Below are 16,336 nucleotides of genomic sequence, written 5' to 3'. Positions count from 1 at the left end.
CCCCCCCCCCCGTTCACCCGCCCCAGGCCCGCGTGGAGGGGTGGGAGGCGTGAGGCCCCAGAAGCCAGGCTCAGCTCTGGGCACAGGGGAGCCTGGGCATGCCGGGGCTGGGGCTGTGGTGGCGGGTTGCTAGGCGACTCTGAGAGGGAGCCCTGGTTACTGCTGCCTGGCAGAGGCGTTCCCCTCCTCTGCCTCCCTCACCTCCTCCGTGGCCTCTGGCCTCCCAGGAGGCCTCGTGGGTGAGCTGTGATCCGCGCTTGCCACCGCGTCTTGGCTGGGAGCTGTGACTGGGACCAGGTGGCTGGGCCCCGAGGAGCCGGACTGGGCTTCGGGACCCAGACTTCCCTCACCTGGTGCCCAGCCCGGCTCCACAGGCAGAGACCGAGGTCCTTAGCCAGCTCCGGGCTCCCTCCCTGGGTGACCCCGGGCCAGGTGGGGCAGCCCTCGAGGCCTCAACAGCCCCATCCATCCGGCCTGCAGCAGCCCTCCACCGGGGTCTGGTGCTCTGTGCCAGTGCCAGAGCTGCCGCGCCAGCCCAGCTCCAGGCACCCCGCCCCCGCTCCCTGACGGCTTGAGTGTGTGACACTCCGTTTTGCATTAGATTCCATTTGCGAACAGAGTTCCACTACTTAAAAAAAAAAAAAAAGCTTGAAAACCTGGGGACTGGATGAGTTCAAGAACTTGCAGTGTCAAATTGAAAAGGTCACAGAGCACACTTAGCACATCTCATCAGTATCCAGGTGGGGAAGCAGGCCCGGACACACAGACAGGCTTGCCCAGGTGAGGCTTGGTGGGGTGAGAAGAGCACCAGGCCAGGGGTCAGGAGGCCTGTGCTCGAACCCCTGCTCTGGTACCAGGTCCTGGGTGATCTTGGGCAAGTCCTTTCTTCTCTCTGGGTTGGACCAGCAGTGGTTTCAGGCTGGGGCTCCAGCTCCCAGGGGCACCCGGCCAGGCAGGCAGCAGAGGGGGCAAGAGTGCAAACCTTCACAGGCCCAGAGCAGGCACTCTGGGTACAAATAATTGAAAACATTATTTTTATATTCAGAAAACCTACATGCATTATGAAGTACAACGTAAAATCCCCCTGCACGCTAAAAACGAAGCACAAGACTTAACAGGAAATTTCGACCTTGCGACATGCCCCCAGTCTTCCCACGCTGCCAGCTTCTAGGGATAGTTTACATGGAAAGTTGGAGAAGCACTAGAGTACTGGCTTCCTAAGATTCTTTGGAAATTCCCTGACTCGTTTCTCTCTGCCGTGGTGGAATGTGATGTCCTTTCGACTCGGGGTGAGAGTGACCTGAAATCGATACCTGGCTCTTTCGTCTGAACTGTGTGACCGGCAGCGTACTTAACCTCTCTGAGCCTTGCCCTCCTCATCCGGACACGGGGATCGCAATCTCCGAGCTGTATGGAGTTTGATAGAGTGCGCGAGATAAAGCAGTTACAACACCTAGGGCTGAACAAGCAGGTACTGAGTGGGTGCTGGCACTTGGCGATGCCCCCCCCCCTGGGCACTCAGAACCAGGCTGGCACGCGGTGACACTGATGGAGAGGGGTTGCCTGACAGACCTCCAGCGGGAGGAGCTGGGAGGCGGAGCCTCTGTGAAGCCAGACAGGCCCATGGAGAGAACTGAGGCCCCTGAGGCCTCTGAACACAGGTGTGCGGGAGGGGCTAGGGAGCCAGGTGCAAGGGCAGGGGTGGGAAGGGGGTACCTACTGGAGGGAGCACTACCCCCTGGGGGTCTAGCTCCCCTCTTCACAGGATCCCAGGAGAAGCCAGGCAGGGCATCGCTGGGAGGGGCCTTGGAGCTGTCACTTCCCAAGACCAGAAAGTACCAGTGATGGGGCGGGGTGTCTGAAGAGTCAGGTCAGTACCTGGAGCTGTGGGAGTGTGAATGGGGCAGCAGGAAGGACCTCCTCCTCCTGGAGCCTGGTGGGAAGAAGGCGGGAGGGAGGGCCCTCACTGGTCAGTGGTTATGGGGCTGGGCGGACAGACAGGTTAAGAGTAGGTCCACGAGCTGGGTTAGATCTGGCGTGGTATCTGGCATTGCTGCCTGTGGGACCCTGGGCAAATTACATCATGCCTCTGGGCCTCTGTTCCCTGGTACAGTGAGATGGGGTAATGCCAGCTTCCCAGCCTCGTTGGTGCCTAGCACAGTTACACTCAGGACGCGATGCTACGCAGGGAGAGACAGAGCCCGGCTGCTCGGGGATCTCAAAGTGTGGTCTTCTGGCCAGAGTGAGGCCTTTAACCAGGGCTTGTGAGCACCCGGTGCGCTCTCACCAAACACGTCCCCACACACATTTCCTCAGGTCGTCATCGAACAGCTTTCTGAGGTGGCTACTGAAAGGTGCCCATTTTGGTCAGAGTTGTTCACTGAGGCACTCAGGCTCATGGAGATTGAGTCAAGGGCCATGGTCACAGCGCTGGGGGGCTGAAGAGAGCCAGGCATCCTGCCCAGCCCTTCTGAGAGCCAAGCCCATGCTGTTTCCTCAGCAGTGCCTGAGTCCGGAGGTCAAGGCCACCAGGTGGCGGGGCCCCAGAGGTGGGGAGGGCAGGCCTTCAGGTGCCTGTGGGGAACCAGGTCATCGGAGCCGTGCCCCCCCGCCCCGCCTTTCTGGCCCAGCAGAGATTCAGAAGAGAGTGTGTACAGGGGTGGCAGACGTACAGCCCCGGGGATGAACCAAGTGACAGCAGAAGCGGCTGTGTAGCCCTGGGCCAGCCACTTGACCTCTCTGAGCCTTGGTCCTCTTGTTGTAAATGCGGATTATGCCACCTAATTTGTGTGGACTTTGTGAAGTTTCTACCAGAAAGGGGCTTTGGGGGCAGAGCTCCCCTGCTTCAGGTGCTCAGGAAGGGAGGGCAGGCTGGAGAGCTGAGTTGGGCTGGCCTGAAGGTGGGCGCTGAGCAGAGGTGGGGTCTGAGGTCCCCATGGCTGATGGATGTGCTTTGAGGGGCTAGCTGGGAATCTAGGCTTCTGTAGTTCACAGGAGCTCACAAGAGTTGGGGGAAATTTCAGAAGAGTTTCTGGCCTCTACCCACCTTAGGGACCCCCAGCCTTTTCTGCTTTCCTTGGCCAGGCCCTCCCAGCAAAGGGTTAACAGTCTTCTCTACCTGCAGTTGCATTTTAAAGACACGAAATTAAAGCAGGTAATTTATTCTCCCCACACACGAAAGAGCAATTAGTTCTAAACAGGGCTTAATCAGTCACCGCGAGATTGATTTCTGGAGCCCTGGGTTTTCGGGCTCCTGGCGCCATGCCAGGCTGGGGAGGGAGGGGGCAGACAAATGAGCTGCGGCGGGCGGCATGAGCCCTTACATAATCTGCTGGGGGGCCCTGGCAGCCTGGCTAGCCCCAGGCGGGGCTTGGCTTAGCTGGGGAGAGGGGGCCCTGCGGCAGTTCCTTAAGAGTAGCCCTCAGGGTTCTGCCATGCCTCCTGGGGAGAGGCCACGCCCAAAGTTCTAGCCCCACCCTCTGTGTGTTGTGGGGAGAGGGGGGTGCCCTGGAGAGGCAAGAGTGGTACCATTCTGGGGTAGAAGGTGGGTATTTCTGTCCAACCTGGTACTTAACACCTGTTCTCCCCCTCTCTACCTCATTCGCCCTTCATCATTTCTGTTTCCTCCCATTGCCCCTTCTGGCCCTTCTCCTTCCTCTTCTCTCACTATTTTCTCTATTTTCTCTCCCTCTTTCCATCACTTCCTCCTCTTTTCTCATGGCCTCCTCGCTTCCCGCTCCCCCACCCATGTCCTTGTCTCTGGCCACAGAACTCCATCCGGCACAACCTGTCGCTGCACACCCGTTTCATCCGCGTGCAGAACGAGGGCACGGGCAAGAGCTCCTGGTGGATGCTGAACCCCGAGGGCGGAAAGACAGGCAAGACCCCTCGGCGGCGGGCCGTGTCCATGGACAACGGGGCCAAGTTCCTGCGCATCAAGGGCAAGGCGAGCAAGAAGAAGCAGCTGCAGGCACCTGAGCGAAGCCCCGATGACAGCCCCCCGGGCGCGCCAGCCCCGGGGCCTGTGCCCGCCGCGGCCAAGTGGGCCACCAGCCCGGCCTCGCACGCCAGCGACGACTACGAGGCGTGGGCCGACTTCCGCGGCGGCGGGAGACCCCTGCTCGGGGAGGCGGCCGAATTGGAGGACGACGAGGCCCTGGAGGCCCTGGCACCCTCGTCGCCGCTCATGTACCCGAGCCCGGCGAGCGCGCTGTCGCCCGCACTAGGCGCGCGCTGCCCCGGGGAGCTGCCCCGCCTGGCGGAGCTGGGGGCCCCGCTGGGGCTGCACGGCGGCGGCGCGGGGCTGCCCGAGGCCCTGCTGGACGGCGCGCAGGACGCGTACGGGCCGCGGGCCCGGGCCGGGACGCCGGCCTACTTTGGCGGCTGCAAGAGCGGCGCCTACGGCGGGGGCGGGGGCTTCGGGCCGCCGGCGCTGGGCGCGCTGCGCCGCCTGCCCATGCAGACCATCCAGGAGAACAAGCAGGCCAGCTTCGCGCCGGCCGCCGCGCCCTTCCGCCCGGGGGCGCTGCCCGCGCTGCTGCCGCCGCCGCCCGCGCCCAGGCCCGGCCCGGTGCTGGGCGCGCCCGGGGAGCTGGCGCTGGCGGGCGCGGCCGCCGCCTACCCCGGCAAGGGCGCGGCCCCGTACGCGCCGCCGGTGCCCTCGCGCAGTGCCTTAGCCCACCCCATCAGCCTTATGACGCTGCCCGGCGAGGCGGGCGCCGCGGGCCTGGCGCCGCCGAGCCACGCGGCCGCCTTCGGGGCCCCGCCCGGTGGCCTCCTGCTGGACGCGCTGCCGGGGCCGTACGCGGCGGCCGCCGCCGGGCCGCTGGGGGCCGCGCCCGACCGCTTCCCGGCCGACCTGGACCTCGACATGTTCAGCGGGAGCCTCGAGTGCGACGTCGAGTCCATCATCCTCAACGACTTCATGGACAGCGACGAAATGGACTTCAACTTCGACTCGGCCCTGCCTCCGCCGCCGCCGGGCTTGGCCGGGGCCCCGCCCCCCAACCAGAGCTGGGTGCCGGGCTGAGGGCCGCCTCCCGCGCCCCGGGTGCCCCGCCCCGCCCCCAAGGGGCTTCCGTCTTCCCGTCCTGATCCCCTGAGCCCCATCCCAGATTCAGCTCCACGGGAGGATCCGAGAGGCAGCCCCAGGCCTGCTCAGAAGCTGACCGCGGAGGGAAGTGGTGGGGAGGGGCTGGGGCACCTGCAGGTCTGGCCCAAACTCCTGAGACCCGCTCCTCCTCCCCTCCCTTCCCCACCCCAGGGGGCAGGAGGCCTAGGCGGAGCGGAATTTCGGGCTGGGTGGGAGTGGGGACGAGCCAGGGGGGCTGCGCTGGCCGGGGATACCAACCAGGAGGTGTGGCATGGGGCTGGGGGCGTCTCCGAATCTTCAAGTTTCATTTGCAGGGGCCCTCGCCACGACGGATCACCCACCCCGAACTCCGGATCTGATTCCCAATTGACACCTTCCCACTGGTCTTAGCCTCACCCACCCCACCGGATCTGATTCCCGATTGACACCTTCCCACTGGTCTTAGCCTCACCCACCCCAAGCCAGGAACCCCCTCCTGGAAGCACTCACACCTACCTGTTGGCTGTTCACCCTGAGCTGTTTTCCTTCAGCCCTAAACCACCCTTAGAGCCCCCATTCCATGGTTCAGCCACTTCCTCCTATCCTTGCAGGCCCTAGCTTTTCCTTTCCTCTCCTCTCAGGTTGGAGTCAATCCCCCTTTCCACCCCCGCCCCCCAGTACTGGTCTCAGCCTCTCCAGCAGGCCTCAGCTCCGGATACACCCCCAAAACCGACACCCCTTTCTCCGTTCCAGTCCTGCCTCCTCTCCCGTATTTATAAGTGTCCTGTCGGGGCGGGCTGTGGGCGCGGCGTCCCCGGCGCATATCGTAGGCAGTGTACCGTGGCCGTGCCGTCAGCGTGTGCGTGTGCGTGTGTGCCGTGTCGAGGCCGTGTAGAGTGCATTGTACAGCATATTTTCATGAATAAAATTGTTTTAAATATTTCCCGCGCCTTGGGCTAGCAGGGTTGGTGATGACGGAGCAGGATCATCGGTGGGGGTCCCTGTGCCTGAGCCCTTATTGCGGCTTTGTGTCTGAGTATATGTCAGCATTCCCTGATGCCTGTCCTCTCAACACACTTTGGTTAAGCGCCTACTGAGTTCTGGAGGCTGGCGGTGTGCCTGTGTGGAGCTCTGCACCTGTTTGTGTGAATATATGCATGCAGAAAGTTTCTGGTTTGGGGGAAATTCTGTCCTGAATACATAAGCCTCAGAAGTTGGGAGAGAAGGGACAGATACTCACTGAGAACCTGATGGTGTCAGGTCCTGCATTAGGTATGATTTTTGTTCCCATTGTACAGATGAGAAAACAGGGTCAGAAAGGGAACATGGCTTGGGAAGACAGAGTGGGATAATGGAAGGGAGGCCTTTGAAGGCACACAGACTTCTCTCAATTCTTTCTCTGCCTTTTGCTAGCTCTGTGCCCATGGGCAAGTTTTCAACGTCTTACTTTCCTGGTCTAGACCACAGAATAGTAGCACCCATTGCACGGATTTCTGCTGAGGAGTAAATGAGGAAAGGTGTGTAATGTGCTCAGCCCTGCACTCATTCATTCATTCACTCATGGAAGATTTAGTGAGCACCTTTAAGTGCCAAGGTCTTGTACCAAGCATTGGGGCTGCCGGAGAGAGCATCAGAGGCATAATCTCCGCCCTCAAGGAACTCAGAGGCTCAAGGGGGACACAGGTGAGTAAACAGGCGATTACCAATCAGAGCTGTAATGAACGGAGGAGACAGGCCGCTGTGGGAATGAATGGCATGCTGTACCCGTCCCAGGCTCTAGGAGTCAGGGAAGGTACCTGGAGGGAGTGTTGTCTCAGCTGAGCCTTGAAGGGTGAATTGGCACTGGGAAGGGGAGGGATTCAGACAGAGAGGGAATGGCATGTCGAGAAGCCTGGAGTCGAGACCATGTGGATTCCAGAACCAAAAGCAGTTTAGTGTGGCCAAAGCAAAGAGATGGAGAGATTACTGGTGATGGGGAGGCAAATGGGCCGGAGGGGGAGAGGGTCAGTGGCCGGGCCAGAGGTGTGGGTGGTGACTCAAACCAGGAGGGGTTGGGGAGGGCAGTGGGGCAGGAGGGGAGAGGATGAATTCCCATATATTTTGGATATAGAATCACTGGGACTGGTTTTGGATTGGACACCGGGGGGTGAGGGACAGGGAAGAATCACGTGATGCCTGGTTTCTAGTCGGGCACCTAGACGGGCAGGGCCATTCCCTAAGGAGAGCATGGAGGCAGGAGGAGCCCTGGGGAAGATGGTCCACTCAGCCTCAGACAGGCTCCATCTGAGTGAGGCTCCACAGAACCCTCGGGATTTGAGAGGGATGTTTAGCAGTGTATCTACTGTGTGAATGGCAGTGCCTGGCACTGGGCAGCATGGTGGCCTGGAGATGTCCAGCTGAATCATGGAGTCAGAAACCCTGGAGAGGGAAGTTAAACAATCAGGAGCACAGAGGTTGTCACGGAGGTGTTAGGAGTGGCTCGGGGGATGGTGCTGAGTGGGAAGAGCAGGGCGACCCAGGTCTGCTCCAGGGAACACCTAAGAACACGTTGGCACAGGAAGAGGAACCCATTGGCTGAGAAGGAGCAGCCGAAGGGAGAGGAGGAGGAAAACCAGAACACTGAGCTCTAGAGTCTGTGAAAAGAGCGTGGTCCTGGAAATAACGCCTAGTGCTTTTACCCTTTGGAGCCTCACCTTCTTGGTCTGGAAGCTGGGGCAGTAGCACCCATCTCAGATCTGTTTTGAGGAGTGAACAAGATTGGAATTGTTCCCTGAGGCCACGCTTCTGGCAAGGGGCAGAGCCGAGGTTCTTGCCCAGACTGTGCCTACCTCCAATGCCCAGGCTTTCCCGTGGCCCCCGCTGCCTCTGGGGAGGTGGCTGTGAGCAGGGCAGCCAAGGATCTCGGAGCCAGCAGGACCTATACAGGTCCTGAGCTAAGGAGTGGGAGGCAAGACCTCGCCGTGGGGTGTGGTAACTGTCCTTGCTGGGTGGGGAGCGTAGAGAGGCTGATGGACTATCCCCTGGGACAGATGCCCCAGCCCCACCCCACAGCCAGACTCCAGGACAGCCCAGCTGGATCTGTGCTCCATATGGGCTGCAAAGCTGCCCCCACCCGAAGCTGATGGAGGGTGTGCTGCTGGAATGCGTGTGCAGGTCTGTGTGTGTGTCCGTGTAGCCCCATACGCATCTGTCTGTGTGGGCCTGTGTGCTTGAGCACTGGGGCGGGGGGGGGGGCAGGCTGGATGATGGTTGGGGTCTCTCTCTCTGTGCGCATGCCTGAGTAAGCATGTGTGCACCCGTGTGTTGGGAATAACAGCATATCCATCTCCGAACGTGCCCACATGTGCGCCCGGGGATGTGGCGTCTGCCTGTGTGAGTTGTGCGCACTGCAAGCTTTCCTCTCTGGGTGTGTCTGGTGTCTTGGCGCATACCTCTCTCTGGGTGCACCAGAGCTGGTGTTCCCCTGCCAGGAGCCTCTTCTGGGCTGCTCTGCTGGGGGAGGGGAGAAGGAGGGGAGGGAAGCAAAGGGACACTCCCAGCCCTGGGATCAGGCCAGGCTCGTGAGCAGGGAGCAGCGAGACCACCTCAGCGTAAAGACAGCTCTGCCAGGCTCAGGCCAGTGGTAATTTCAGAGACGGAGTCTGTCTTGCTGGACCCCATCAGGAGAAAGGGGACAACACCCCTGCAGCGGGGGGTCTGCAACTGGCCCTTCCCTGCCAGCCTTGGAGCCCAGCAGACGCGCCCCCCTCCATGCCCACTCCCTGGGAGGCGTCTGACACATGATTTATTCATAAAAAGCCATTATTTGTGCCAAAGAACTGAGCCGCTGCTTTTTAAGTGCTGATAATGCTTTGGGCCTCCTTGCCTCTCCACCCCCACCTCCTGTCTCTCTCCTCCTCTCTCTCACCTTCTTGGGACTTCCCATCTTTTCTCCTCCTCTTCTCCCTGCTTCCCTCAGCTCCCTGCCTATCCCTTTATTGTTCTCCTCAACTCTTCTCCCAGTTTTTCATTCTCCCTTCACTCCACTCACCTGCTGCGCAACTGGGGGACTCAGGGTTATGGAGCCTCAGGACGAGGTGCCCCAGACTGGGGAAGCCGGCCTGGTGCCCAGGGCTCCCCACCCTCCATCTTACCCATCACCTCTTCAAGGTGGGGAGGAGGGAGAGCAGGCTGGGAAGGGCAGGGCACACCTTCAGAGGCTGTCAAAACCAGCTCCCCCTATGCTAACACTCAGTCTCCCCAGCCCCCCAAAGAAACATTCAATCTCAAAAGCAGTGCACTTGCTATGCAAATGCAGATTCTTGGCAAACTCTGTAGGCCCTGTCGCCCCCCCCCTCCCGCCAAGGGCCACCTATAGAAATTCTGGAGCCACCATTATCCGGATGCTGCCAGGAGATGCTGGCCTCATGGGAGGCACTTGGGGTCCCCTCACAGAGCCCCCTCTGTCCAGACAGGAGGCAGCGGAACGAGTATCACAGATGTGAGCGTGGATGCAGACACACAGGTTCCTTAGAAGCAGACATCACAGATCCACGTGTGTGTGCGTGTGTGGCGCCCTCACGTCCGCACGTGCACATAACAGGCATGCACACAGGCACACACCTACTCCTGCAGATGGAGAGTCGTTCCTCCCCTGAGCACCTGCCGCCGGGGCTGAAACTCTCTCCCCATTCAGGTACCTGTTTGCTTGTTCATTCGTTCATCCATTCATTCATTCATTCACTCTTCAAACCTTACTCTTACACCCCCTCTGTGCCAGCGCGGGGGCTGGGCCCTGGGGTGGCAGAGACGAGCGTGATTGGGTCATAGGCAGGGGAGCCGGAGCGGAGGGGGTACTGCAGGCCCCTCCATCAGCCTTGGGCTGGGGGTTAAGCGCCCAGCAGGCAAAGGGTTAAGTCATTTGGCATCCAGAGCTGGAGCCATTAGGCCTCCTAATTATGAAATTATCGAGGTCCTCAGGTGACTGCTAATTTCACACACACTGTTCCTCTCACGGCTAATGAACGCCCGCAGAACCCACGCCTTGTCTTTCCTGCTGAACGGTGACCTGCAGTTAATGAGCTCAGGAAGGCAGACAGGCCGCCGGCTGGGTGGGTGGGGCGCCAGGCCTGAGGAGGGGGCCACGGGAGGGCTGCAGGGCCAGAGCCCAGCCGGCGCTTTGCAGGACTGGCTAGGCCAGGGGCTCCAGCAAGCAGGGAGAGATGCAGATTGGGGGAGGGTTTCAGGTCACAGGATCCTAGCAGGAGCCTGGTGGAGGATGGAGGGTGGAGGGTGGGGGGTGGGGTGGGGTGGGTAGGAAAAATGGAAGGCAAATCCTGGGGGAGAGCACGGGCCTGGGCCTGGGGCTGGCGGTAGGAGAAGTGCAGTGTAAACGGTGGGGAGGGGAGGGCATTTCTGCTGGGTCCCGGGCCGGCAGAGTTTAAGGGCTGGGAGTCACAACGGCACAGAGGAAGGGGCGCGATTGGTGGTGGGGGGCACAGTCATCATACGCCAATGCTGGCGATAGTGATGCCTCTGGGGGCTGGCAGCGCTAATGGCAAGGTAGCGAGGCTGCTGGTTATGATTTTTAAAGTTTTGATTTTTTCATTTAAAAGAGGAACATAAAAAATTATCCTGCAAAATAGGAAGAAAAAAATGTAACACAGGCCAGTTGCTGTCTTAGGTGGGGGCGGGGCGGGAGCCCAAGTGGGCGCACTGGGGACACCACGGGCCCTTCAGGCTCAAAACAACATAGGCTGGAAGGCCCTGTAACCTGCCCATGGGGGTGCCCCGCCTGGCCCGGGGTTCACCAGCCCTGCCAGTACCAGCAGAGCCTGAGTCCCCATCAGTGACCCTCTCCTGAGGCAGGCACCCCAGGCCCAGGGACAGGTGAGGAATCCCCTTTCCTCCAGACTTGGGTGCTGGGGCGCGGGCTGCGTGAAGATGTGCAGTGCTCGGTCCTCTTGAAGCTGCCCCTCCCCCTCAGGAATAGGAGGGACGTCCTGGCTTCCCACAGCCCTGACAACAAGTTCCCGCTCTGCCACCAACTCCTGTCTCCTGGTGCACAGCAGTTTCCCACCTGTCAAAGGTAGGTAATAAAAGTGTGAACTCACTTTGGATGTGACAAAGATCTCGGACGTTGTTGCTGCTACTCTGTGACCTGGGCCTGGCCAGGTCTCCCCTCAGGTGCCCAGAGGGTCCCTTCTAGACAGCTGGCTCCGTGTTGGGCGGGGTGGGGAGGTGGGGGGAGTGTCCGCACCAGAGGTGTTCCCGGGGAGGCTGGGAAGGGCCTCCCCGTCCGCACACAGGCACACACCCCTGCCTCTTGCACTCCTGCTGGCCCTTTGAGTGTATGTTCCGTTTGACCGCGTAACAACAGTATGAGGTCAATGCTTCTATCACCTCCATGTTACCGAGGAGAAAACTGGTGTTTGGAGCCGCGAAGTCGCGCAACTGGGAATGGCAGAGCCAGGCAGCAGACCCAAGCCTGCGTGGGGGCCCTTCCCTACTGCGTTACACCTTTCCTCCACGTGCCCCACACAAATGCACAAGTACACGCGTGCCACGTGCGCAGAGACACCCCACGCGAGGGCCTCTCATCTCCACACCCTTCCTGCGCACACAAACACGCCTGTCTGCCCTCCTCTGGGCTTAGGCGTACAAACCCATGCACACAGGTGCACTCAGACACAAATACGGACTTCACCAGCAGACTTGCGAGAATTCACATGTGCACGTCTGCCTGCAAACAGACGTCTGCAAGCAAACGTGCAAAGCACGCGAATGCACGGGTAAGCAGCCCAAGCTCTATGGAGTACACACACACACACCAGCCCAGGAAGGTGTGCACACACAAAGGCACACCCCGTGTGCACACGTGGTAGTATTTACTCACGCACACGCCCTGGTACAGACACGTGGGAACACAATGGATATCCTCGAAGGAACATTTGTACACACGCGTGTGCCTGGGCAGACAGGCCCTCCGCGTAGGGAACAAGGCACGTGGGGACTCTCCCATGAAGCACAGGCCGGGCACTCTGGTGCAGGGAGGTGAGCAGCCTTCTGGACCGCGGGGTGATGGATGGACCCACGTCCTAAGTGACTGTCGAAGAGTCGTGGTGTGTGAGGCGCAAACACCAATTAGTGGGGCCTTTGAAAGCATCAGCTCGTTAGAGGGGAAGCAGAAGAGGCTGGAATTGGCATAAACACGGAGCTATTTAACTATCGTGGGGTGGGGGTGTGTGCGCTGTGGAAAGGCCTTTGGGCAGAGCTCCCCCTCCACTCTGTACTTGTTAGGGAAGAAGGACCCTCACGAGGGGCCTTGGCAGGCGGCTCTGACGCTCCTTGAAAGCGGGGGGTGGGGGGGCAGCCTCCTGCCGGTGCTGGGCTGGCACTGAGCGCGCGGGGGCTGAGCCAACTGGCGATCAATTTCATGCACGTCGTAAACCTAAGTGCTTTCTGGAGAGTCGGGCAGATTGCACATAAAGTCCCCTTCTGTCCCTAGCACACGGGTGGGCGGGTGAGGCAGAGGCTCACCCTGGTAGACAGACCTCTGCTATGCTGTAGGAGACCCGTATAACCTGGTTCCCAGGAGGAGGTCTCCTTGGGGACGCAGGGGCTTCCGCCAGGAGGCCTGGCACTTCGGGGGGCAGCCGGATATGTGGACAGGGCCTGAGCGCTGCGGTCGGCCGAACTCTGCTACCTGACGGCTGAACGACTTTGGACAATCAGCTTCTCTGACCCTTGGTGTTTCCATCTCTAAAGTGGGCTGATGTAAGAATTCAGTGAGTTCCTGTCTGTGGCATGACGTGTCACGGGGCCGAAGAGCCTCTTGAGCACAAGTGAGGTCACATCTGCATTTATCGTGACGCCCAGAGGACTCAGGCTCTGAGCCTCACATGTTCAGCGCAGGGCCTCAGGCCCCTCCCCACGTTCTCCACCATTTCTGGGAGGCTCCCGAGGTGGGGTCTCACAGGGGCCCCAGACCTTCATTACAGGAGCCTACCTCCTATTCCAACCTGGTTCTGCCCAAGCACCCCTTTGCGCGCACCTGCCGCTCTTCGCCGTGTTCGGGGAGCCCTCGCCGCCATCCCTCCCATCATGCAATAGCCATGCCAGACCGAAGGGGTGGCCTCTGGGTATTCTTCAGGTCCCCTGCCCTCTGGATGCCAGAGCGGTTCTGGGCTTTGCATCAAAGCCAAGGTGCGGGATGAGGGTGGGAGGGATGGCGGGGCGAAGGGTAGAGGAGGCCACGTTCCTGCTCAGCTCTGTGCCTCTGTCATTCGGGCCCCAATGAGCTGTGCTTGTGCGTATCACCTCTCAGATGCTCTCACCAAATTGGCTTCTTCCGCTTCTGCCCTCATCCTAATTCTGGAAGCTCAAATCCAGGCCAGGGGTGGGGCTGGGGAGGGGGCCCTCCTCCCCACAGCCCCTGTGGGCAGCGGAGGGGCGAAGAGCAATTCGGAAGCCAGATGCTCAGATTCAAATTCTGGCTTTGCTCTTTATAAGCCACATGATGTTGGGTAACTTACCTACCTTATCTCTGCCTCAGTTTCTCATCTGTAAAATGGAGATAATGATATTTACCTCATAGGGCTGTTGCGAAAAATTAATGAATAAATGTAAGGGAAGTGTTTGGAGCAGTACCAAGCACATAGCAGCATGATGTGAATGTTTCCTGATATCATTATGATAATATTAATATTGTGATATGATAACCATCGTTCCTCTTTATCCTCTGCCCTTTTTAGACACCCCCCTTCTTCCTCTTGTAGCAACAAAGGCAGTTTCCATATTTATCAGTGGGTTCAAAACAGAACTGAGAGTGGAAATATGACAGGTTACTACAGTTCTCAACTCCAGGGGGTGACTTCCAATTACAATTTTTTGTCAGTGCCCCTGTTGCTCAGTACCCAACCTGAGCAACTGAACATAACTATCTCCTTTTCTCTCTGATAGAGGGAGCCCTGCTGTCTTAGTCTGCTCGGGCTGCTATGACAAATTACCATAGACTAGGCGGTTTAACCAACACTCATGTCTCACAGATCTGAAGACTAGGAAGTCTAAGATCAAGGTGGTGGCAGATTTGGTTCCTGGTGAGAGCCCTTCTGACTCACAGATGGCCACCTTCTCACCGTTTCCTTCCATGGCAGGAGAAAGGGAGCTCTGGTTTCTTCCTCATACCATAAAGGCACTAATGCCATCATGGGGGCTCTATCCTTATGACCTCAGCTAAACCTAAGGCCCCCCAAAGACCCCCTCCAAACAGCAACCCATTGATGTCTAATATGGATTTGGGGTTGACAGAAACATTTCTGTCCTAACCCCTGCCCAGCCAGGACGTCTCCTAGTCAGGCACTTCACAGCGAGCCTGGTGGCAGGCCGTCGGCACTCAGGAGCTGACCGTGGACCTCTGAATAATTAACCCTCACAGTCACCCCGGGAGGAGCAGACGGTTCCCCTCAGACTCGCGACGGAGCAGTCGAGCTCAGAGAGGGCTGGAGAGTCAGGATGGGAGAGGCTATGCTGTGGTGACCAACAGCCCTGAAATCTCAGTGCGTGAACACAACAAACGTGTCTTGTCTGCTTATGCAAAGTCTGCTGAAGGTTCTGGCACCTCTCGGGGCTGTTGTCCTCCATGGGGCGACTCGGCTTTCTGTGCTGCGTGGATCTGAAGGAGCCACCATTTTGAAAGCGGCTTTCTTGGTTGCTACAGCAGCCGGAAGGTCAGGCGGCAGCTCTTGTATGCTTCAGCCAGGAAGTGACCTCTGTCCACAGCTCACTGGCCAGGAGCCGTCCCATGACCCACTTACAACCAGGAGCCTGGGAAATGTAGGAGTCCGGGTCTGCGGGAGGGAGACGGGTGGAGGGGGTTCTGTGTGTCCAGGCACGGACCAGGCAAGATGGGCCCAGGAGCTTAGGGTAAGAGGAGGTCCTGCCAGCTGGGGCAGCGGGGAGAGGCTTCGTTGGAGGGGGCTGCGGCTAGGCTTTGAAGACGAGGGGCAAGACAGATTGGGACAGGCACAGAAGAGAAAGAGGGCATTCCATGTGGGCACAGAGAATGCGCAGACGCCTGCAGGCAGTATAGCTGAAGATGCCTCCAGGGAACGATGAGAACATTCTGGCTTGGGCAGGTCTGTCTAGGAGGAGGATGAAGGGAAGGGTGGACTTTCAAGGTCTTAGAGGGAGAAATATTTTGGAGGCAGAGTTCATGAATCAGTAGTCCATCATCGCCCCCTGTGTGGGTGTGGTGGGAGAAAGCGACCCGGGTTCGACGTCCAGTTTTCTGGCTTGGGAAACTGGGAGGTGAAGGTGCCAGTCATCAAATCGGAGAACCCAAGAGAAGGAGCCCGGTGTGGGGTCAGACGGAAAGCTTGGTGAGGGCCATGTTGGGTTTGAGATAACCATGGAACATGCAGAGAGGCGGCCAGGAGGCAGGGGACAGTTGGGTTCTGAGCTCAGGAGAAGGAGCTGGGCTGGGGTGGAATAACAGAGGGGTAGGCACACAGATGGGGTCACGTGAAGGGTGAAAAGAGATGGGGACGCCAGTCAGAGCTCTGGAGAGCAGCCTTGTGAAGCGAGGGTAGAAGAGGCGTCCAAGAAGGTACAAGCCGGAGGGATGGGGGCAAAGCCAGGGGGTGTCATGGGAGCAAGGAAGAGCCAGGAAGAGAGGGCAGTTTGTTGTGTCTGACGTTGCCCCGGCATCGAGATGAGGTATGACCAGGGGATTTAGTGACAAGAAGGTTGCTGGTGACCTTGGCGAGGATTGTTTCTAGGGCATGATGGGTACAGAAGCCAGATTGGAGTGCTCAAGGAACAAGTATAGACAACTCTCCCAGAAGCTTCCCAAGAGGGCAAGGAGAGAGATGGCCATGGGTGGGAAAGTTTGGGCTGTCAAGGGAGAGTATTCCTGAGAAAGTATTTTATTACTATTACTGTTTTTTAAGAAGAGAGAGATTTGAATATCTTGACAGCTGAGGGGAAGGGGCCAGTAGGGAGGAAGATGTTGGATTCAGGGGATCCTTGAGGAGTTGGGGGCAGTGGGAGGAATCCAGGGCTGGGCTGGGAGATAGGGCTTCACCTGGAAGGTCTGCTGTGAGGAAGCCATGGAGAGGGGTGTGGGGAATTACAGAGGCTCCCAGGGAGACCCATGGTGAGGTGGGGGTGGGTGTGCGGCTGTAAGACACAGAAAAGGGAGAAGTGGGGGGCGGAGGGAGGAGGCTGAAAATGGCAGTGAGAGGTTAAGAGACACACACACAAAGGTAATCAGAGAAATAAAGACAC

General features: G+C 59.0%; 1 protein-coding gene across 1 annotated transcript in view; it reads left to right on the top strand.

Annotated features, from left to right (window-relative positions):
* FOXO6 (forkhead box O6) overlaps positions 1 to 6,013 on the top strand; it is a 21,007-nt gene extending 14,994 nt beyond the window's left edge. The window contains exon 2 of the mRNA XM_040626702.1: positions 3,770 to 6,013. Within this exon, the coding sequence (XP_040482636.1) occupies positions 3,770 to 5,029 (1,260 nt within the window). The 3' untranslated portion in view covers positions 5,030 to 6,013. The remainder of the gene's footprint in view (positions 1 to 3,769) is intronic.
* Positions 6,014 to 16,336: the final 10,323 nt, after the last annotated feature.

This window comes from Ursus maritimus, unplaced genomic scaffold (genome assembly GCF_017311325.1).
Source record: "Ursus maritimus isolate PB19 unplaced genomic scaffold, ASM1731132v1 scaffold_12, whole genome shotgun sequence".
Lineage (NCBI taxonomy): Eukaryota > Metazoa > Chordata > Mammalia > Carnivora > Ursidae > Ursus > Ursus maritimus.
Note: the sequence above shows the minus strand (reverse complement) of the source record. Positions and strands in the feature narration are given on the sequence as shown.